Source organism: Dipodomys merriami, unplaced genomic scaffold (assembly GCF_024711535.1).
Source record: "Dipodomys merriami isolate MVZ:Mamm:240054 unplaced genomic scaffold, mDipMer1.0.p SCAF_16, whole genome shotgun sequence".
In the NCBI taxonomy this organism is placed as follows: domain Eukaryota; kingdom Metazoa; phylum Chordata; class Mammalia; order Rodentia; family Heteromyidae; genus Dipodomys; species Dipodomys merriami.
In genome coordinates this window covers 6,198,680-6,221,151 of record NW_027202937.1, presented here as the reverse complement: position 1 = coordinate 6,221,151, position 22,472 = coordinate 6,198,680, and the positions used below count along the sequence as shown (strand labels likewise).

General features: G+C 41.3%; 1 protein-coding gene across 4 annotated transcripts in view; it reads right to left on the bottom strand.

Annotated features, from left to right (window-relative positions):
• The window catches only part of Kif6 (kinesin family member 6), a 250,021-nt gene that overhangs the window by 170,647 nt on the left and 56,902 nt on the right, over window positions 1–22,472 (bottom strand). For all 4 annotated transcript variants that reach the window (XM_070023833.1, XM_070023834.1, XM_070023835.1 and 1 more), the window contains exon 6: window positions 13,920–14,049. In XM_070023833.1, the coding sequence (XP_069879934.1) occupies window positions 13,920–14,049 (130 nt within the window). The remainder of the gene's footprint in view (window positions 1–13,919; window positions 14,050–22,472) is intronic.

Below are 22,472 nucleotides of genomic sequence, written 5' to 3'. Positions count from 1 at the left end.
TTCAATATACGCAAATCAATTAATATTATTTATCACATCAACAGGAGCAAGAATAAGAACCACATGGTTATCTCAATAGATGCAGAAAAAGCATTTGACAAGATCCTTTATGATGAAGGTTTTGGAAAAACTAGGAATCCATGGAACATTCCTCAATACAATAAAGGCTGTATATGACAAACCTACAGCCAGCATTATACTCAATGGTGAAAAACTAAAGCCATTTCCTCTTAACTCAGGAACAAGACAAGGATGCCCACTCTCTCCACTTCTCTTCAATCTAGTATTAGAATGCCTAGCTACAGCAATAAGACAAGATGCAGACATAAAGGGGATCCAAATAGGGAAAGAAGAAATAAAACTCTCCCTCTTTGCAGATGACATGATCTTGTATTTAAAGAATCCCATAGACTCCACTCCCAAATTACTCAAGCTGATTCAAAACTTTGGCAAAGTAGCAGGTTATAAAATTAACCCCCCAAAATCAATGGCTTTTCTGTATGCCAACAATGAGAAAAGTGTGGCTGAAATTAGGAAAGCAACTCCATTTGTAATAGCCCCACAAAAAATAAAATACCTAGGAATTAACTTAACTAAAGAAGTGAAGGACCTCTATGATGAAAACTTTAAAATCTTAAAAAAGGAAATCAACACAGAACTTAAAAAATGGCAAAACCTCCCATGCTCCTGGATTGGAAAGATTAACATCGTGAAAATGGCAATACTTCCCAAGGCTATCTACAAATTCAACGCAATACCTATCAAAATTCCAACCTCATTCTTCAAGGAAATAGAAGAGGCAATCCAAAAATTCATATGGAACAATAAAAGACCCCGAATAGCAAAAACGCTCCTCAATGGAAAGAACACTGCTGGAGGAATATCAATACCAAACTTCAAACTCTACTATAAAGCCATAGTAATCAAAACAGCTTGGTATTGGCATAAGAACAGACCTCAGGACCAATGGAATAGAATTGAAAACCCAGAAATGAACCTACAGACCTATAGCCATCTAATCTTCGATAAGGGAGGTAAAACAATAGAATGGAAGAAAGACAACCTCTTCAGTAAATGGTGCTGGCAAAATTGGTTAACTACATGTAGAAAACTTAAGCTAGATCCTTATATATCACCCTGCACTAGAATCAACTCCAAATGGATCAAAGACCTTGAACTCAAAGCAGACACTTTGAAAACATTACAGGATGGAATAGGAGAAACCCTAGGTCTCCTTGGCTCAGGCCGAAATTTTCTGAATAGAGACCCGGAAACACAACAAATCAAAGAAAGGTTGGACAAATGGGATTGCATAAAGTTGCAGAGCTTCTGCAGGGCTAGCAAGATCAATAGAAAGCCCACGGATTGGGAGAAGATCTTTACTAGCCATACAACGGACAAGGGTCTCATATCTAAAATATACTTGGAACTCAAAAAATTAAATCCCCCAACAACAAATCTTCAAAGAAACAACTGCCCAATAAATAAGTGGGCGAAAGACTTAAAGAGAAACTTCTCTGAAGAAGAAAGAAGGATGGCCAATAGACACATGAAGAAATGTTCAACATCCCTAGCCATAAAAGAAATGCAAATCAAAACAACATTGAGATATCACCTCACTCCAGTAGAACGGCAAAAATCAAGAACTCTAACAACAACAGATGCTGGAGGGGATGTGGACAGAAAGGAACCTTACTTCATTGTTGGTGGGAATGTAAACTTGTTCAACCACTTTGGAAAGCAGTATGGAGGTTCCTCAAAAGACTTCACATAGAACTCCCCTATGACCCAGCAATCCCACTTTTGGGCATTTACCCAAATGTTTACAAACAAGACCACACTAAAGCTACCAGCACCACTATGTTTATTGCAGCATTATTTACCATAGCTAAGATATGGAACCAACCCAGATGCCCCTCAGTAGATGAATGGATCAAGAAAATGTGGTATATATACACAATGGAATTCTATGCCTCCATCAGAAAGAATGACATTGCCCCATTTGTTAGGAAATGGAAAAACTTGGAAAAAATTATATTAAGTGAAGTAAGCCAGGCCCAAAGAAACATAGGTCCCATGGTTTCCCTTATTTGTAATATCTAGTAGATGTATGAGTCAAGTGGAAAAGGTCAGATAATGTGATGTCAGGAAAATGAACCCTTAGATATGTATTTTAATGTTTTTTTCTTTTATGCATGTGTTTCTAACGCATTTATAAGATTATCTCTTTGTTGCTTTGTATGTCCCTCCCCCACAGTATAACCCCTGCTTTCACTATATTTGATGTCGGTATAACTTGTGGAGGAGATGGGGAAAAACCAGTTGTTTGAGGATACAGGTGGACCTGTTGCAACAATGAGAAGTACAAGTTGTCATGTCCAAAACGAGCTTTACAACGTCGGTGCAGGGGGGGGGGGGCAGAAGGGGGGGAAGGAGAAGGATTGGGATTGGGATTGGGGGGGAGGGGGGAGGCTGGGAAGGGATGTGAAGGGTAAACAAAGGAGGAGGCTGCAATGCTTGGTAAGAAATGTACGCATTATCCTGCCCATGTAATTGTAACTCCTCTGTACAGTATGTTCACAAATAAAATAAAATTAAATTAAAAAAAAAAGAAATACTTCATCTCTTCCCCCATTGGTTAAGTGGGTTCTTCTCCAGTCTCTCCCATGTAAAATGGACTGGCATGGGAGGCTCACAATTCCCTGGATGGGTCTAAGTGAGGTACATTTTCTCTTTTTCTCAGAGCCTGAAAATGTGAGGCCTAACAAAACCTAGCTTGTGCCTCGGTGCTTGCTCGTGCACCTTCCTGACACACAGCCTGGAGTAAAATACTCCCAACTGGACGTCCTTCTATGAGAATTAATGACCCTAAATTTATTTCCCTTTCTGATCTTTCTCCTTATAAAAACATCTGGATTTTAGAAGAGTAATCAAGATGATCTTCTTCCCTTGCAGGATCCTAGGTGTTTTTGCTTATCTCACGTGTTGTCAAAATAGTTTTAGAAAAGAGGGGGAAAAAGAGACTAGGCACAGCAATTTTATTTAGGAGTTATCAAAAACTTGGGGCAATATAGAACACATGAGAATGTTCTAGCAATTATGATTTCTATTGCTGATGAGAATAGCCAATTATTTCGTTATATTTTTCCTCCCTAACAAGTCTGGAATCCATTTGATGGGTACTTTATTTTCATATCCGTAAAGATCTATCAGATGATTTAATTTAGGAAACTGGATGTGATGGTTCTGTTGAAGCTTTCTCTGTCAAATGTCAGGATTTGAGTGATTATTTCCCACTGGGCCATGTTTCCAAGGCAAATAAAAGTCTGCAAAGTGGGGGTATGTATGGCAAATTGAGAAGGATTTTACCTACACAATATCTTTAGTTGGATGTATGTCCAGCAATATCACCTCCACCTGCCATCCTGGTAGATTACACTAAAACCACTGGCATGAAGTTCTGCTCTCTGAACACTGAAAACTCTATAACCTCAAAGGGCCTGTCCTTTTTATTATTATTATTTAAATAAACTGGACCTTAAGAAAAATCACCGGCCAGGCATGGGTTGCTCACACCTATAATCCTAGTTACTCAGGAGGCTGAGATCTGAGGATTGAGGTTTGAAGCCAGCAGCAGCAGAAAACTTCTCATAATATTCTTATCTCCAATTAAAAACTCAAAAACCAGAAATGGAGCTGTGGCTCAAAGTGTTAGATTGCTAGCCTTGAGCAAAAGAGGTCAGGGACAGTACCCAGGCCCTAAGTTCAAGCCCCACAACTAACCAAAATAATAATAATAATAATAATAAGCACAGGTAAATTTAATCCTCAATAGCAGTAAGTTACTTTTCACACTTTCCACAGCTTCTACCACAGCTATTCTGTATATTTTAGAAAAGAGCCATTTCCCCCTAATTTTTATAAAATTTAGTCTCAAATGTAACACACATATAACTGGAATAATAATGATTTCAAGGTACAAGAGCTGACAAACTTCTTGAGAAGTTGTACCAGCTTATTCAAACCTCTAAGAATAAACCATTTCAGTGTGTGTAGTGCACCTTCACCTATAGGTAAACTGGAAGTATCTCTCTCTATCTGGTGTTTGGGCAACTAAGACATTGTGACTGATGATATACCAGCAGAACTCCGATGTACATTGGGTAATTTTTGTTCTTATGAAAGAAATTCTGTCACACTGGGACAACAATCACAAACAGACACAAGCTGGAAGACAATATCACTTCCAGAAGGGATGTTCAATGCTAGAAGCACAGATGTTTAGTATTAGACATATTATTTAATGCTATTTTACCATCCAATCTCATTCTCTCTACGTTGTGAAGACCCTTCTATCCTCTCTGGCCATGAAAATCTCTTAGTGTGTGTTAGATCTGGTAAAGCTCTAAATGACATGCCCAAAATACAGTTGGGTTCATCAGTGAAGTTTTGGTGGCTATTAAGACCCCTGTCTCCTTCTTTCTACCTTAGAACCGGTACAAGGAAAATAGATCCAGATCAGCCCACTAAAGAGTGAAAACATCATTTGTGTGTGTGTGTGTGTGCATGTGCGTGCGTGTGTGCGTGCGTGTGTGTGTGTGTGTGTGTGTGTGTGTGTGTGTACCAATTCATCCTGGGGCTTGAACTTACCTGGGCCTGGGTGCTGTCCTTGAGCTTCTTTGGCTCAAGGCTCATACTCTATCACTTGAGCCATAGCACTACTTCTGGTCTTTTCTGAATAGTTTATTGGAGAGAAGAATCTCATGGACTTTCCTGCCTGGGCTGGCTTGGATCATGGATCCTTAGCTTCCTGAGTAGCTAGGATTACAGGTGTGAGCCACTAGTGCCTGGCTAAATCAATCATTCTAATTGCTAGCAGCATGTATCTACATCCTCTCAATGTTATGCAGAAAGAACTTCACTCAGGCTAATGCTAGTCTTCTTTGCCCATTTCTTCCTTCCCCTTCTTTGATTTACTCTGCAGAGATATTGAGTTCTAAAGGCGATTTCCCCAAGACATCTCGTGGCTGCCATCCCAGTGGGAAGACAGCTTTCCCTTCCTCAGGACCACCAAAGCCTCCCGCTGAGTCCTGTCTGCCTGTTACCCTGGATTCTGGCTCTGAGTCATTTCTGGGTTAAGCCACCATCCCCTTTGGCTTCTCAAGTTGTCTCTCAATGAAACCACCTGTGTGGAATTCCCTATTTCAACTACACAAGCATGGTTTGTATTCCTGGCTGGATCCCGACTGACATACTCAGCTATGATTTAATAAATTCTTGCAAAAAATCATGCAGGACTTGTAGATTTTTTAAAAAGTTTGTGTGTTATTTTGCAAAGTTACAGGCAAGATATGGCCCTTCCTGACACACATGAACCCTTAAACAATTAAATATACATTTTCAGCTACAACTCGTTGCCTTTAAGCTTGCTCTTCTAACAATGGAATGTATACAACCCCGAGGACCAAAATATTGCCCTGGTTTTCATTTGTCCGCCTGAAGAATCAGACGTATATCTTGTATTCAGTGCAATAACTAGCTCAGCCCAAATGCATTGCCTGTCAGCTTTTGTTTGTAAAACTGAGTGCACAGGCTGAGAGCTGGTGGCTCGCATCCGTAATAAAGGTATAAAGATTAGGGTTCAAACCCACCTCAGGCAGCAAAATCCATGAGATTTATCTCTAATTAATCACCCAAAACAGCTGGAGGTGGGGCTATGGCTCAAGTGGTAGAACACTAGCCTTGAGCTGAAAAAGCTCAGGGCTGGCACTCAGGCCCTGAATTTAAGACCTCAGGACTAGGTGTCCTTCACTTAAAAAAAATGAGTGCTGGTAAACTTAACTCACACCTATAATCCTAGCTATTCAGGAAGCTGAGATTTAGGGATCACAGTTCAAATTTGGCCTGGGCAGGAAGCCCTTATCTCCAACTAACCACTAAAAAGCCAGAGCTGTGACTCAAGAGGTAGCACCTTGAATGGAAAGAGCTCAGGGACAGCACTCAGTCCCTGAATTCAAGCCCTAGGACCAGAACATACACACAGCACACAGACACACAGACGCAGACACACACATACACATTGAGTGTACTCTTGGGAGTTTTTTCTTCTTCTTTCTCCTCCCCCTCATTCTCTTATTCTCTTCCTTTTCTCTTTCTCCTCTACTTCCTTTTTTTTTTTTTTTTTTTAACTTCTAATGATACTTTTGTCTCTCCAGTGGCTTTCTTTGGCGCCTCATTTCAAGATTGCTTTTCTTTGTGCTGTGTAATCATTTCTTTGAACTTTTCTGTAACTTTCAGCTATTTTTTTAAACAAATTTTGTGCTTAGGGGACATATTTAAAATTATGAAGAGCACACCACCGCTCCCTGATGTAATCCAATCCTCAGTGTATGATCTTGGCCCTGACCTCTATTACATCTTACAAGGATAGGTTTTGGTCTGTTTTTTTGTTTTTGTTTTGTCAGTCATGGGGCTTGAACTCTGGGCCTGGGCGCTGTCCCTGAGCTTTTTGGCTCAGGGTAGTGCTCTTCCACTTTGAGCCATAGCTCCACTTTTGGTTTTCTGATGGTTCATTGGAGATAAGAGTCTCACACATTTTCCTGGGCTTGGCTTTAAACCCAGATCCTCAGATGTCAGCCTCCTGAGTAGCTAGGATTACAGGCGTGAGCCACTGAAGCCCGGCTTTGGTCTATTTTGTGACTATTTTACTATCAGAGTCTAGCCTATTTTGTGACTATCTTACTATCAGAGTCTTAGGAGAATGGGTGAAGGAATATTGATATTAGGTTTATGTCCTGAATACTTCTACATGGAATCTCTTACATCTTTAGCCTTAAGAGCATACACTTTCCTCCGTAGTTGGTAGTAATGGGTTTGGAATAGCTCCCAGTAAACTCTCTGAAGCCCATGCATCAAAGGCAATCCTTGGCCTAAGCCATAAAATGGTCTGCAGGTAAGGCTTCTTCCTGGGCCCCACCTGCTATAGTACAGACTAGATAGCTATATTAGATGTCCAGGATCTGCTTTCATACTTGGCTCTGCTCTGAGATCCCATCACTCTAACCAAACTGTCCTTATATTTGTGTTAGACAGTTATAACCCTTTCTTCAGGGGAACTTTGATCCTGCCTGAGGTCAAAGGACATATGTATTGGTTCTAGACACTCTCCCTCACCATAATTCCAATTTCATAGTCTTTGGTAGGGTTTCACTTTGAGGTTACGGCTTGTTTCCTTGTTTTACTGAAGATTGTTTCTTTTCTTCCCATTTCCCCCCCCCTTTTTTTTTTGGTGCTCTGGAAGGAACTAGAGTAAAAATACTTTATTTTGTTAACTTTAATTAGAAATGACAATTTTAAAGATCAGAAGGAACTCTGGAACTCAAGGTTTTGGAGCCTGAAGTTTTGTAGTCCTATAACAATGTATATAGAGTGTGTACATGTTAACATTGTAGCAATGGCCGTACCAGACCATTTCACTTACTTTAATCAGAGTGTTGATCTCAAACACTCATGGTTCATGCAGCAACACCAGACTGGGTTATATGGAAACAGAATGCAAACTATGCTGTGACATAGAAACACTACGTGAACAACAGCATCCTTCTCTGATGTCTCATACACAAAACATGGGAAGGGAAAAAGTGTCTGGTATGTAAGAAGTGCATGACATTGAAGCTTTCTTCTTTTTTGCACTTAGCATGCATATACCGCATTAGAGGAAATGATAGAATTATCTGTTGCCAAGGTGACCCATTGGAAACTAATAATAAGAGAATGCTTTCTGCTTGTAATAAGATCAGAGCCAAACTGCATTTATTTTCCTGCCAGGTACTTTGATCGTCCCAAGCTTACAAATCTTGTAATAAACTTGCTAACTCTATGCCACTACTCTATCTTCCAAACAAAAGTTTGCAAAAAAAAAAAAAAAACCAAACCCAACCCTGTTACTATCCCTCTGTTGGTCCAGTGGGATATAATTTTGGAACATTAATTGCCATCCAAATCTTCTTGTGACCCATTCATACTGCTACCGGGGCTTTGGCCAGGTGTTAAGAAACGTAATCATGCAGCAAAACTGTTGTTGCTGCCACAAATTAACTAAAAACAAAAAATAAAATAAAATAAAATGGGAGAAAAGCTTTCTAACCCAGTCTCTTTGCTTTAAGGTCTATTTGTCTTTGACTGTCGTATCCTCTCTGCAGTCACATTGCAATCAGCTTGGGTTCCAGAAAGGACAGTGTGATGGATAACATCTTTATGATAAGGAACTAAAATTACCCATACAGAAGGGCAGAGACTCGCAGGAAAGACCAACCTCAAAATGGAGACCACTGCCTGGAAAGATCAGGCCAGATCCCAGGGCCAGAGGAATCATCTCACTGGAACCAGAGCACCGCCTTCACTTGATGCCAGGGAAAACTAGCTCTCCAGCATCCAGGAGAACCAGAACTGCGATAAAGATGACCAGGCCACACTAGCACTGTTTATGCATACCTTTGCTCTTTGCCCTAATTCTTAGATTAGATTTCTATTTAAGTCTAATGCTTGGGTCTATACCTCAAAGATAGCTGGAGATGCACTGAAGTACCATCTTCCCTTGGCAGCATGCTATGTAAGAAATCTCCTTTCTCTGCCCTTCTTCATGTCTCTTTATTTGACATATAGTGGCCAGATATGACATCCCCTCCCCATCGCTTTCTCTACATCTGGTGACTTGCTTGAATTCTTGTTTCACCAGGTGTAAGGACCGAGGCAGGCAGCTGTCCTGATTCTCTGGGTAACATTCTTCTGTGAGCTATTGCTTCTCAAAGCATGATATCAGACATAGAAGACATGAAATACTGGACTATGTTTAAGAAAACAAAAGTAACAGAACCAAAAGAGAAAGTATTTGCTAAATACAAGACAAAAACAAAAGGTGATTTTTATTTTTATTTTTAGTAATTATTCACTGACCAGCACCTGTGGATGACATTGTTTCTAGATTTGATAGAAATGTGGAAAGCGAGGCCACATTCTGCCCCTCACTGAGGACCCATCTACCAGGCCTGCCCGAACACGCAAGAGAAAAGCAGGCAGAAGAATGAATGAGGGCAGAAATACAAAGGTCAATAAAGAGATGAAAGAATTTGGTAATAAAAAAAATGCAAATTAGAGCAGAATTTTCTTCATTTCTTTTTTTTCCTTCCAAATTGGCAGAACTATCAAGTTTTGTGGAGGGGGCCATGAGTTGCATCTAGCTTTGGTGATGGTAAGCCCCAGGCTCTCCTAAATTGGATACGCTCTCAAGATGCTAAAATGGCTATAATCCTAGCTATTTCAGGAGGCTCAGATCTGAGGATAGGTGTTGGAAGCCAGCCTGGGCAGGAAAGTTTGTGAGATCTTTATTTCCTATTAACCAGCAAAAAGCCAGAAAGAAGGTGTAGCTCAAGCGGTAGAGCACCAGTCTTGAGTAGAGACACAGTCAACATTCAGAGCCTGAGTTCAAGCCCAGGATCCACACCCACACAAAAATCAAACAAACAAACAAAATGCTAAAATGCATACTCTTAAGCTCCACACTAGAGACTCTGAATCCATCTACCAGAAAGTTCACACAACTCTCACAGGGAAGTTCAATGCAGAGGCTATTGACCAGGGGTGAGGCTAGACTTCAAGAGGGGCAAATGCAAATGATCCTGGGAATGGGACCACCCACCCACCCACCTGCCAGTCACACTCCAAATATCTCTTTCCATTGGATTAGAGTAATTGATAGAATGATTTCCCATGGAAGACACACAGGTATCAAGTCATACTGGCTATTGGAGGGCTTTGAGTTGGGGTCACATACAGTTCAACTTGTATAATATTTATACTCTCTGGCACAGCAACCCAACTTTTTTTTTTTTAAGTTTTATCCTAAGGGCACAATCTGGTTTGAGTCAAAAGATTGGTAGGATTGCAGAAATTATCTGAGAGTTCTGAATAAATAAGAAGAGGATGAAGTTGCTCTTAATAACTTTTCCTTAAGATGCTGGCCCTGGGTAGAGAGCAGGAGAGGAAAGCACTCCACTCTGTGGCCCACATAGTCAGACTTTGTTTTGCAAATGTTTGCTGGTTACCATGACAACCTCTGGACTTCTCTGTAAATGGGAAACTGGGAATCTTGGTTTTTTTTTTTTTTTTTTTTCCTGTTTTTGTTATTTTTCCCAAAACATGTTTAGTGTGTTCTTTTTATCCTGGTAAGCTCCTTCTGTGCTGACAAATTACATTCTGACAGCTAGGTTGTAATCCAAAACATGCTTTCTTTTAAGTATGTGAATAATAAAGAAGAATTTCCAGGAGGTGACAGTTATTCCCCATTTATAATTTTATGCATGTGCGTTTACTTTCACTGTATCCAAGAGATAAACAGAAGTGCTAAATACTTGGAATACTTTGAAAATAATTTGGAAAACACACCTCATTTGAAATACTCGACAAATGTCAGTTTGATTAATGTACTCATGATATAAAGAACGGACATAAAGTTCTGAATCAGTTGGTCGTGGGACAGTACTGTTGGCTATAGAGCTAGGGCAAGAAGCCCAGCTCTTTCTGCCCCTGTTTCCACCAATAAAGTAAGAATCAGGAAGTGGCCAGGCGCCGGTGGCTCATGCCTGTAATCCTAACTACTCAGGCAGCTGAGATCTGAGGATTGCAGTTCAAAGCCAGCCTGGGCAAGAAAGTTGGCGAGACTCTTATCTCCAATTAACCACCAGAAAAACGGAAGTGGCATTGTGGTTCAAGCGGTAGAGTGCTTGCTTTGAAATGAAGAGCTCAGGGACAGTGAGTGGCCAGGCCTAGAGTTTAAGCCCCATGACCCACCAAAAAAAAAAAAAAAAAGAACAGGAAGTGTGTGTGTGTGTGTGTATGTGTGTGTGTGTGTGTGTGTGTGTGTGTGTGTGTGTGTGCATGTGTGCGCACACGTGCATATGTATATATAAGCATCTGTATGTATACATCACATTTATAACATATGATTATATATGTGTGTGATATATGTCCATACCATATATTCTATGTGATATGTGTATATGCACATATATGCATACATGTATGATATAAACAATTCCAAGTCTATTGAGTAGGCTCTCAGTGCAGTATGGAACCTATTGGTACCAAATTTAAAAAAAAGTAAAAGCAGAAACAAAAATATCCAAAACCTGCCAGACTTGGTTTAAAAATAACCAAGCTTCACATAGAAAAAAAAATGAATAAGTTAAACAAAAGTTAATGCATTAACTGGCACTATTAGCTGGACTTCTTCAAGTTTCAGTTTTTTAGGACACTATTATTAGACACATTCATCAGTAATAGGAAAAGACTTAGAATTGCAAGTGGAAAATATGACAGGTGAGGTTCACAAAGGCAGTTTCTCAGAACTTTACACAACAGCCTGAAATACTGCACGGAGTCAGCTGAATTTAATGTGTACTTCTGCAACAGCAAATGGCCAAGCTTTGAAACTACTAGAGATCACAGAGAGACAAGGCCAGGAGCCTTCTACAGGCCACTGCAGTTGAGGGCTGAGACGGGCAAGGTTGTGGCCTCTTCTCCAGGGGCAGTCACTTCTGGAGGAAGGTCAGTGTCAGGGCAGGGAGTCATTTTCCAATAACACTTATGAATCTATGGTTTCTTCATATGGCAGATCTATAATCTGTTCTCATTTTTGTTGGTACTGGAGTTTGAACTCAGGACCTCACTAGCTAGGCAGGTACCCTGCTGCTTGAGTCACACTCTAGCCCCATATTCCATATCTCTTGGTTTGCAAATGAAAGAATGACAGGATTCTGCCTATATTAAGCCTTTCATCATTTGTTTGTCCTCATTCTTTGTGTGTGTGTGTGTGGGGGGGGGCCTGGGGGCTTGAAATTGGCCTGGGAACTGTCCCTGAGCTCAAAGGCTGGTGTTCTACTACTTGAGTCACAGTGCCAGTTCTGGCCTTACTTCCCTGCCCATGGTGGCTTTGAACTATGATCCTCAGAGCTCAGCCTCCTGAGTAGCCAGGATTAAGGCATGAGCGAATGGCACCTGACAGTTTGCCCTAATTCATAATGTGCTTTTATCTTTAACCGTCACCTACTATGACAAATAGGTGCATCAAGGTTCACACAGCAAGATGTGGAAATCCTGAGCAAATAGAAAAATACAGCACAGCAAAATAAGACTTCTGAAATTTAAAAAGCCCATGTAAACATCTTTCAAATGAAAGATGCAATTTGACACTCCCTAATCTGTATTACATGTGGCACCCAAACTGGAGCTAGAGAAGTGGTCCAGTGTGTTGAAAAAGTATTAAGTTAATAAACAAGAACACAAAAGAAGGGTTTTGATGCAGTGACATGTCACCACCCAGCTTTCCATTCTGCACCCAAGGCAGTGTTACAGGGTGAGACAGGGCAGGGTGAGGGTCATGCAAAGGAGGCTGGCCACAGACCACTTCCCCTCTGGGTATCCTAGTCTCTCATTCCACTTGCTATCAGCCACACATATATCTCCAGGAGCAGGCTATAAAAGAGAAATTGCAGCCTGGTGATGGTGACTCATACCTGTAATCCTAGCTACTCAGGAGACTGACATTTGAGGATCACAGTTCAAAGTCAGCCTGGGCAGGAAAGTCCGTGAGCTAAGAATCTTCAATGAACCGCCAGAAAACTTGAAGTGGTGCTATGGCTCGAAGTGGTAGAGCACTAGCTTGAGCGGAAAAGCTCAGGGACAGTGCCCGGGCCCTGAATTCGAGCCCCATGACCGACAAGGGAGGGAGGGAGGGAAAGAGGGAGACAGAGAGAGACAGGAGAGAGACAGAGAGACAGGAGAGAGACAGAGAGACAGAGACAGAGACAGAGAGACAGAGAGAAATTGCCAGTGATGACCAGAATCTCTCCACTGGGGTCCTGATCTCAGACCTCTCACCATCCCCCATTCCTTTTCCCTCAGAGTGGCTGGAGGAAAACTTCATGACACTGCACCTCTGGTCAGCAGATGGTTAAGGTTTGGGCCAATCCCAGCTCCTGCCTCTCCTTCCCAGATCAAATGAAGGAACTCAGTTAAATGTGACTGTCAGACAAACAATGGATGATTTTTGGCATAGCCAGATACTGCAGTAAGACACACTTGTGTCATCTGTAAACACACAGAGCTTGTCCTGCGTTCTGAGTGTTGTTCTGAATTCCTTACAAATATCAATGCACCAATGATTGAAAATGAAAATATGTGGGCATGCCGATGTGCAACTGGTCTGGGGTTAGGAAGAATGAATTGTGTATTTTTTAAATTTCAAAGGTTGTACAAGACTTTTGTTACAATGAGGATGCATTATGGGTTGCCACTGATTAGCTGCAAGGCAATTTGTATTCAATTGAAAAGGAAAACTAAAAGGCAGAAGACGGAATAAAGTAGAAAGAGCAGTAGGCTGAGAATCTTGAGGTCTAGATTTCAGTCACTGTGTACTAATTACATGATGTTATAGGAAAGCGTCGTGACTTCTGAGTCTAAGCTTTCTTGTCTGCAACAGGAGGTCTGAAAAAACGTTTTCCTTCCTTCCTTCCTTCCTCTTTCTTCCTTCCTCCCTCCCTCCCTCCCCCTTCCTTCCTTCCTTCCTTCCTTCCTTCCTTCCTTCCTTCCTTCCTTCCTTCCTTCCTTCCTTCCTTCCTTCCTTCCTTCCTTTCTTTTCTTTCTTTCCCTCGAGATAGAGTCTTGTTATGTAACCCACGCTGGCTGGAACTTACCATTTTCCTGCCTCAGCCTTCCAAGGACTGAGACTCCAGGTGTGTGCCCCAACACTCAGCCCTAGATGAGCTCACTTGTGAGGTCCCCACTGCCTTCAAGATTCTATCCAGTGTCATGAGGTTAGCAACTAGAGAAGCATTTTTCTCTCATGGAGAGAAGTTCCTTACCTCTGCAATCATTCTGTTGGTGTCCCCCAAGAAGAGCAAATTCAGAGCTTCTTCCTCGGTAGTTGCCTGGTGGAGTGACAGGTTTTTCAGGTGGATGTTCTGGTCTGGGTCTTCCAAGATTGTTACTTTCCTAGGGACATGGGAAGCAATCAGACAAGGAACTGTTGAGAAGATAAAGAACTTCAGGGTTTCTTACAGGTCAATTTTTATTTTTTTTAAATGACACTGTAAGATGTCTTGAGTGTGTTAAATGGAATACCACACAAGATACCAGCAGCCCTGGATTAAGATCGAACACAGATGTTCCCTAGAGAGTATTACCAACTAGCCTTGAGGCTGAAAATACATCACACGCTTCTGAGTTAAAGCCACCTGCCACCGTAGATCACTGCCACTGTCAGATCATCAAGCTGCCTTAACATGCATATTTCTTACTGAGTTAAAGATGAAGATGGTACTTCCCTACCTAGATATCAGGAAATGGATTGTAGTGGGGTTTTGTCATAATTCGGTTTTGTACATGGGTTATACACTGATCCTTGTGTTGCATTTCTTATCACTTTTAATTGGCGGAACACTTCAAAGCTCATCAGCTTAGACAAGATGAGAAGTGGGGCCTCTGCCATGCCTTTAGGAGTTGTTTTTTTTTCTCTCCTGTGTAGTTTTATCATGAACGTAAGCCAAAAAAAACAAAAACAAAAACAAAAAAACCCCAAAAACCAAAAGCCAAAAACCAAAAAACACAACTCTTGCAAAGACTAATGGTCGGGACTGAGTGTGCTGTTGTTTTCGTTCCTGTCAGATCTGTTTCTCGAGGCTTTTCGCTTTTCCTGCTGTTCCATCCTTCCAGTCTGAGAGGTAGATCTGGAATTGCACTCATCTGCTACAGTGTTTACCTTAATGGACATTCTGGGGCCAGCAACATTTCCTCCCAGGTGAGTCCTAAGCCTGTTTCCTGAGCTGGCTGTGTTGGTGTTCTTGCAGTCCTTTTAGGACATCCTGAAACCACACAGAATTCAGCCAGCATCGCCAGGCTCTGCTCCACAGGCCTCCAGATGGCAGCCCTGACGTCACCACTTTCCTTCTTGAGTGTTTGACTTCTTAATTTTCAAAGAACTGTTACAGAAGGGAAGGTTTTTTGTTTTGTTTTGTTGTTTTGTTTTTTGTTCACTGATATTGCCCAAGAGTATCGCTTGCTTAAGTAAAACATTTGGAGTCGATAGTGATTAGAAAAGGTGGGCATCAACCAGCACAACTTCAGAAGAAAAGCAAATGGACATGTGTTAGTTTTGTCCTTAGAAAAACTTAGTTAGAATATCTTCACAATGAAGATTCCCCCCCACCTATACTCTAATGTTGGCATCCTTCTGTTTTGCAAGGAGTTACCTAGCCTTTCATCTGTAATTTGTGAGCACTTAAAACACTAATTGCTGTAAGAAAATGTTGCTCTTCCAGCCCAGCTGTGATCAATGTGTCACTAATAATGACACATTTGCTGAATTCCAGGCTCCTTTTTGTCTCCTTCAACAATGCCCACAAAGATGGAAAAAGATCTGTTCCCTTAATGAAAGCAAGTGCAATTTATTTATTTTTAAAGAAGACTCATAAGTGAGCTTATTTAAAATGCTTAAGAGTTCAGAAAAAATGCTTGGAAAATATGAAGGCATTTTTAATTGAAATGGATGAGTTAGGTTCTATTTTTAGGAATCTCCTTTATTTCTTTAAAAGTCATTTCCATCCTGATCCTTCTGAAGTGCCCAAAAAAACGTTTGGCTCAATGAAATCCCCAGGCACATAGAAGTCCGAATCCTTTCTCAATCCACAAATTGAGGGTCTGTATATTTTCCCCTGTTAATGGTAAAAGACATCAAGTGCTATTGGATGATAAAAAAAAAACACGAGATAAATGATACAGTGAGGACACTAAACGTGACAAAGGAAGAGAGTTCTGTCTTTTTTTAGCATGAAGTCAAAGAATTCTCAACTCTGGAGCAAAGTCAGCTATGGTACATGTTGGGAGATCCAGACAGACGTAATAGCTTCTCTCATGCAAGTTCAGAGCAGGGAGGGGGCTCAGCAGGAACTAACCTCAGCCCCAACCTGAAGCTGAGCCCTAAGAAAAGAGGCTGGTGCTCAGCCACTGGGCATCGGATGTAGCTGGCTACATTTGATAACTGTATTGTCTCATGTTGTCCGTGTTCCATAGGCACTACCTTAACACACACACACACACACACACACACACACACACACACACACACACACACACACACACACACACACACACACACACACACACACACACACACACACACACACACACACACTCCCTAAGACTTGACTGGCCTGTGGCACTGTCTAGGTGTCAGATTATGTAAAAAGCTCCAGGTGATTCTGGCTTGTCACCAAGTCTTAGGGATACTTTCTTCATCTTTAATGACTATGAAGGTAGACACCTAGGGAGGAGGTTTCTGGTTTCTTTGTCTTCCTTTCTTCCCAGCTCATCTCAGACCTGGAGGAAGAAGTTACTAATGTTGCTGGTCAGGGGTGAAGGCACAGAGGCGCTGCACCTATGGAGAACAAAGGTACTGGAACTATAAGACGCCCGTCTTTCTGCAGGAAGCTCACTTCTCATTGACTGTGCTGCTGGCTGGTGGGCCCATAGCTAGGGACTTAGGATCTAACTAAACCCCCACGAGGTTCCCTGGGGTTCTATATAATTGCAAGATTAAAACAATGCTTGTAACAGGAAGGACCTGTCATATTTCTAGCTACTGCCTTACTGAACGTAGAAAGAGGAGAAACTGAGCAAAAATGGAATGCTAACTATGTGATCAATTATTGGTCAACCTACGCAGGTAACTGACCAAGGATGGTATTAACGTAGAATACTTACAGGCATAGGTGGAACACGCTTGCTACACAGCACCAACAGCTTTTGGTGAGCTTACTTTTTTTTTTTCTCCTACAGCTATGGCTGCTGCAGAACACATTTGCATCTAGGTATTTGCCCAGCTGTGTCATTTCGATCAAAATACAATTTTTTTTATTCACATGCACCTAGCTTTTCTTCATGTAACTTTTAACTATCTTTGGTAACCCAACTGTATGAATTTGTAATCCATGTTTTTCTCACTATTATCTGATTTCTTGTCTATGGGGGTTTTAGACAAGTAAATAAAGTGGGGGTGGGGTGGGGAGGGAATTACGTTTAAACGTGTCTGCCTTCTCTGATATGTGTTTTTCTGCTTGGTACTCATTGTGGACACCCTGGGTCCATTGGAATGTTGGGGAGCCCGTGTTCAGGGTGGGGAGGGCTCTTTCATTGTTGGCTTCCATTAATTGAGAGTAAGAATTTGGCTATTGTTCTTCCTATGTCTTCCAGTAAGCTAAAAAGAGCCTACAAATTCCTACCACGTAGCCAAATGGAAAAGATTCTCTGTTTACAGAGAAAACACAAAGCTTGTTTCTTCCCCATCATTAAGCAGGCTGGGTATACTTAACAGAACTTTTCCACTTACATATCCAAGACAGGGCTATCAGTGATTTTTTTTTTTTTTTTTGCTTGAAATCTAAACATTTTAGAAACATTTTGTAGGGAAAACTATTCACAGGCCCATTCAAAAAGAATCAAATAAATAGTTTGGTGGGTTTCCATCTTGGAAGTAGGATGTTTATATAAGAAACGCTAATAAAGCTTTCTTTCAAGCCCATAAAAATTATAGTCAGAACCAAGTGGTGGACTCAGAACTCAGGAAATAGTTACTGATGTGCTAGAGGGAGAGGGAGAGAAGGGGCCAAGGAAGAAAGCAACTTGAGGAAAGAGACTTTTACGGATGGTTCTTACTTTCTCCAGCTTTGAAACAAAAAAAAAAAATGATCCCATTGGTAACAGAGCTTGAAACACTCTCACTGTAAGAAGCTGTAGCTAGGGCACGGCTCAGACGCAGCTTCTAGAGCAAAATGCGAGCGTGGGGCAGACACATGGCTGTAAGATTTTGTGCAAAGGGGAAACCCAAGGCCTGGCAGAACCCTAGTCAAGTTCTCTACCACTTGAGACACAGCTCTAGTCCTTCTGCTTCTTAGCTTTTTTTTTGTTGTTGTTTCCACACAGGGTCTGGATCAGTCTCAGACCATGATCCTCCTACTTAGACCTCCTTAGTAACTAGGATTATAGGCATGATTCATCATGCCCAGCACTAAATTTTGAAATATTAAGCACAGAATTTGTGAGCCAAACAAAGCAAGCTTGGGTCTAATGCCAAAAAAGAAAAAAAGCTCTAAAAAATTAGCTGGAAGGTGTACTCAAATACATCTGCATTTTCCGGAGGTGGAGACTATGATTTTGCATGTTGAGCAATTTCCCCAGGTTCCCAGGTGGATTTTGTACTCCATAGTTAATTTACCTTTTTTTTTGGTCAGTTGTGGGGCTTGAACTGGGCCTGGGCGCTGTCCCTCAGCTTTTCAGCTCAAGGCTAGCACTCTACCACTTGAGCCACAGTGCCACCTCCGGCTTTTTCTGCATATGTGGTGCTGAGGGAGTGAACCCAGGGCCTCATGCATGCAAGGCAAGCGCTCTACCACTGAGCCACCTTCCCAGCCCTCCATGGTTCATTTTAAGCTACTCCATTATGGTATCTTCAAACTTTGATTTCCTTTTTTATTTTTCCTAATCTCTGGGGCTTGTTCTGGATCTTCTTTTCACTTGAGTCTAATAATCTTATCAGGTGAGCCACAGCATCACTTCTGGCCTTTTCTGAGTGGTTTATTGGAGATAAGAGTCTCATGGACTTTCCTGCCCAGACTGGCTTCGACCTTGGTCCTCAGTCCTCAGCTTCCTGAGTAGCTAAGATTGCAAGGGTGAGCCATGGGCACTTGGCTTTCACCTTCCTTTTTTTTTTTTTTTTGTTGTTCATGGGGCTTGAACTCTGGGCTTGGGCATTTGCTCAGCTCTTCAGCTCAAGGCAAGTGCATTACCACTTGAGCCACAGCGCCACTTCCAGTTTTCTAGTGGTTCATTGGAGATAAGAGTCTCACGTACTTTCCTGTCAGGGCTGGCTTTGAACCACGATCCTCAGATCTCAGCCTCCTGAGTAGCTAGGACGACAGGCGTGAGCCACCGGTGCCTGGCTTTGCCTTCCTTTTTTAACTCCCACTGTTACCAGATGCCCTTCATACTTCCACAATTTTCTAGCTCCTGTCCATCTATGCCAGTTCCAGATTGGCCATGCCATTCACGCATGACTCTGAATAAAGATCTCCAGAGGCTGCACCTGGGCCTCCACGACCTTGCCTTCACACTGTTCCCGCCTTCCTGCTCATACCTGTTCCCACTGAGGGCTCCAGACAGGTCTATGAACTATCACAGAACAAGCTCCAAGCTCTTCCATTTCCCTGTCTTTGTCTCCACACAAATGCCACGCTGCCCTGCTCCACGTCCTGCCCCTTCACCAAAGGACTATGCCACGTGCCATCTCTTCTGTAGGTGTTTTCCGATCCCCTGCATTCTTGTAATTCCTTTCCTGTTCTAGTCCTTGCTATTTGTTGTCAGTTTTATAAAATGCAGTTTTTCGTATTCTACCTGGTACAGTCTTATACGAGTTTTAACGACTCCACCCTGAGTTCCAGGAAGAGCAGAGACTCAGTTAGGACATTAGGTGCCTAGCATGATACCTGGAACAGAGCTGGGGCTCGGTGAATGCTGACCCTGTGGGTGAATTCATGTGACTAGATTGTAAGCCATAGGGACAGAGCCTATGCATCCATCTTTCCTGTAATTCCCACAACCCTTTAGCCACACTTTCTGTATTGATTTAAACTCAGCATCTGGCGATTTTTTTTTTCCTTTGGGATGACAAATGATCAAAAGCAAAAACAAAAACAAGAACAAAAACAGGAACAGCCCACAACACAGCCAGGATTCCAATACTGGATGCTGGAGCTCACTTATTCTTTTACAGTAATAGCTACGACAGTCATTGGGGTCGTCAATGGGAGATGCTTCCTTATTTAGAAATACTAAAATTGTACTGAAGTAGGGTGACTATTTTCTCTAGAGTGAAGACCAACAGACTGTTTTTCTTATGGCACGTGACGTAAGACACTTTCAAAAGTAGAGGTTCTGTTTTTATTTTAAAGTACTAAATGTAGAATGGATTTAATATACACGTGTGTCTATGTCTCTCTATATAAATCTTATTTTAATATAATTATGGATTATAGCAGTAGGAAATAATGTAGAAAAACCCTGTCTCCACTGTCCAGTTTTTCTCAACAAGAGTTCTACAAGCCACAAGGACCCTGGCAGTGAGATTTCCCATTTATTGCCATTCTCTAGTGACAGATAATGTTGGCTTACTCTGCATAGATGTATTTTCCAATCTGTATGTTGGTTCTAATGAAATGTCTATTGGTGGATTTTGCCCAACTTTAAACTGAATTGTTTTCTTGTGGTTGTGTTCTAAGGATTCTTTGTATAGTTTGGTTATAAATCCTTCATCAGAGGTATCTGATAGTTAATTCCTTTCAGCTTGTAACTTAACTTTTTAGTCTCTTAACACTGTCTTCATAGTACAGAAAAACTTACGTTCAATACAGTACAGTGTATCCTTTTCTTTTTCTTTCATGGATCATGCTTTTGGTGTTAAATTTAAAAATTTATTGTCAAATTCAGGGTCACCTAGATTATCTCCCATGCTGTTGTCCATAAGGTTTATATATATTGTACATTCACATCTATGGGGCTGGGATGTAGCTCAGTCGCAAAGTACTTGCCTAGCAAGCGCAACACCCTGGGTTTGATCCCCAGAAGCAGAAAAAGAAAAGACAAAAAGAAACAACCCATATTTACAGCTATGTCTTATTTCAAGTTTAGTTTTCTAAAGGTAGAAGGTCTGTGTTTATACTCATTTTTTCACATGTATGCACATATTGCATGAAGTTTCTACTATCTGTGGAAAATACAGTCTCCTTTCCATTGAAGTGCTAGCACCCCTTTGTCAAAGACCAGATGGAGGTTTGTATGGGTCCACTTCTAGGCCCATTGCTCTGTTCCACACATGTATTTGTCAGTTCTCTTGCTAATACCACACTGTCCCAATCCATTGTACCTCTACAGTATGTAGCTTCTTGCCATTAAGCATGATGCTAATGATATGTGTTTTGTAGATATTCTTTATCGGGTAGAGAAAATCTCCCTCTCTTCCTAGTTTGCTGAGAGTATTTATCATGAATGGATGCTAGATTCTGTCTAGTGTGGTTTTTTTTCATCTTATTGATAGGGTCTTATGAGTTTTCTTCTTTAGTATATTGGACAACAGATTACAGTAATTGGTTTTTGAATGCTGAATCATTCCTACATCTGTGCAATAAATCCCACTTGGTTATAGTACAAAATTCTTTTAATCACGGTTGGATTTGATTTATGGATACTTCGCTGAGGAGTTTCAAATCACATTAACACTGTAATGGACTCTAGTGGTCTTTTTCTTCTAGTATGTTAACTGCTTTCTGTGATTTGGATAATGATGGTCTTGCTGAATGAGATGGAAAGTATTCCTTCTGCTTCTTTTTTTGAGAAAAGAATGTACATGCATTAGACTATTCTATGCAGATTATATCATTTGCATAGAGGTATGGCTTTCTTTTTTTAACTTGGCACCATTGTTTTCTTAGTTTCTCAATCATCATCTGGAAAGAAACATTCTTGAGTAACATCACTAAAAAACAGCTCTGATAAAGCAATCACGACTATATATCATAAAGCAGATACATAGTATCACAAATGTATGAAACAGTACAGTCCCACATCTATAACACGGGAGGATACAATTAAAAAGGCATTATTGAGACTTAATTCTACTTTTCCAGCAGAGGACCCAAAGGAGGGTATGTAAAACAATGTGCTTTCTCAGATAGGGTTTCCTCCCATAAGTGGCACAATTTTTCCCCCCGTTGGTTGTGGGGCCTGAACTCTGGGCCTGGGCACTGTCCTTTAGCTCTTCAGCTCAAGGCTAGTGTCCTACCACTTCAGCCACAGTGCCACTTCCAGATTTTTTTCTGCTTATATGGTGCTGAGAAATCGAACCCAGGGCCTTATGCATGCAAGACAAACACTCTACCACTGAACCAACTTCCCAGCCCGAGTGACACAGTTCTAAGTCCTTACTCTCTTAATGAACATCAGCTATACACCTTTACAAATAGGGAAGGGGGAACAGGAAGGAAAAAAAAAACCCAAAACAACAAAACAAAAACCATACTCTACCTCCACTACAGTCATACAAAGATGATTGAAGGAAGGCAAGCAAGACTCAACCTAACAGTATTTGACCATGTCTGTTAAGTTTGAATGGTGAGCACTCCATAGAAGGAGATGTCAAAGTAGCCAGGCACTGCACATTGGGACACATTCAAGGATACTGACATCTATATTTAATCATCTGTTTGAGGATAACTGGTGCTGGCCACACACACACACACACACACACACACACACACACACACACACACACACACACACACACACACACACACACACACACACACACACAC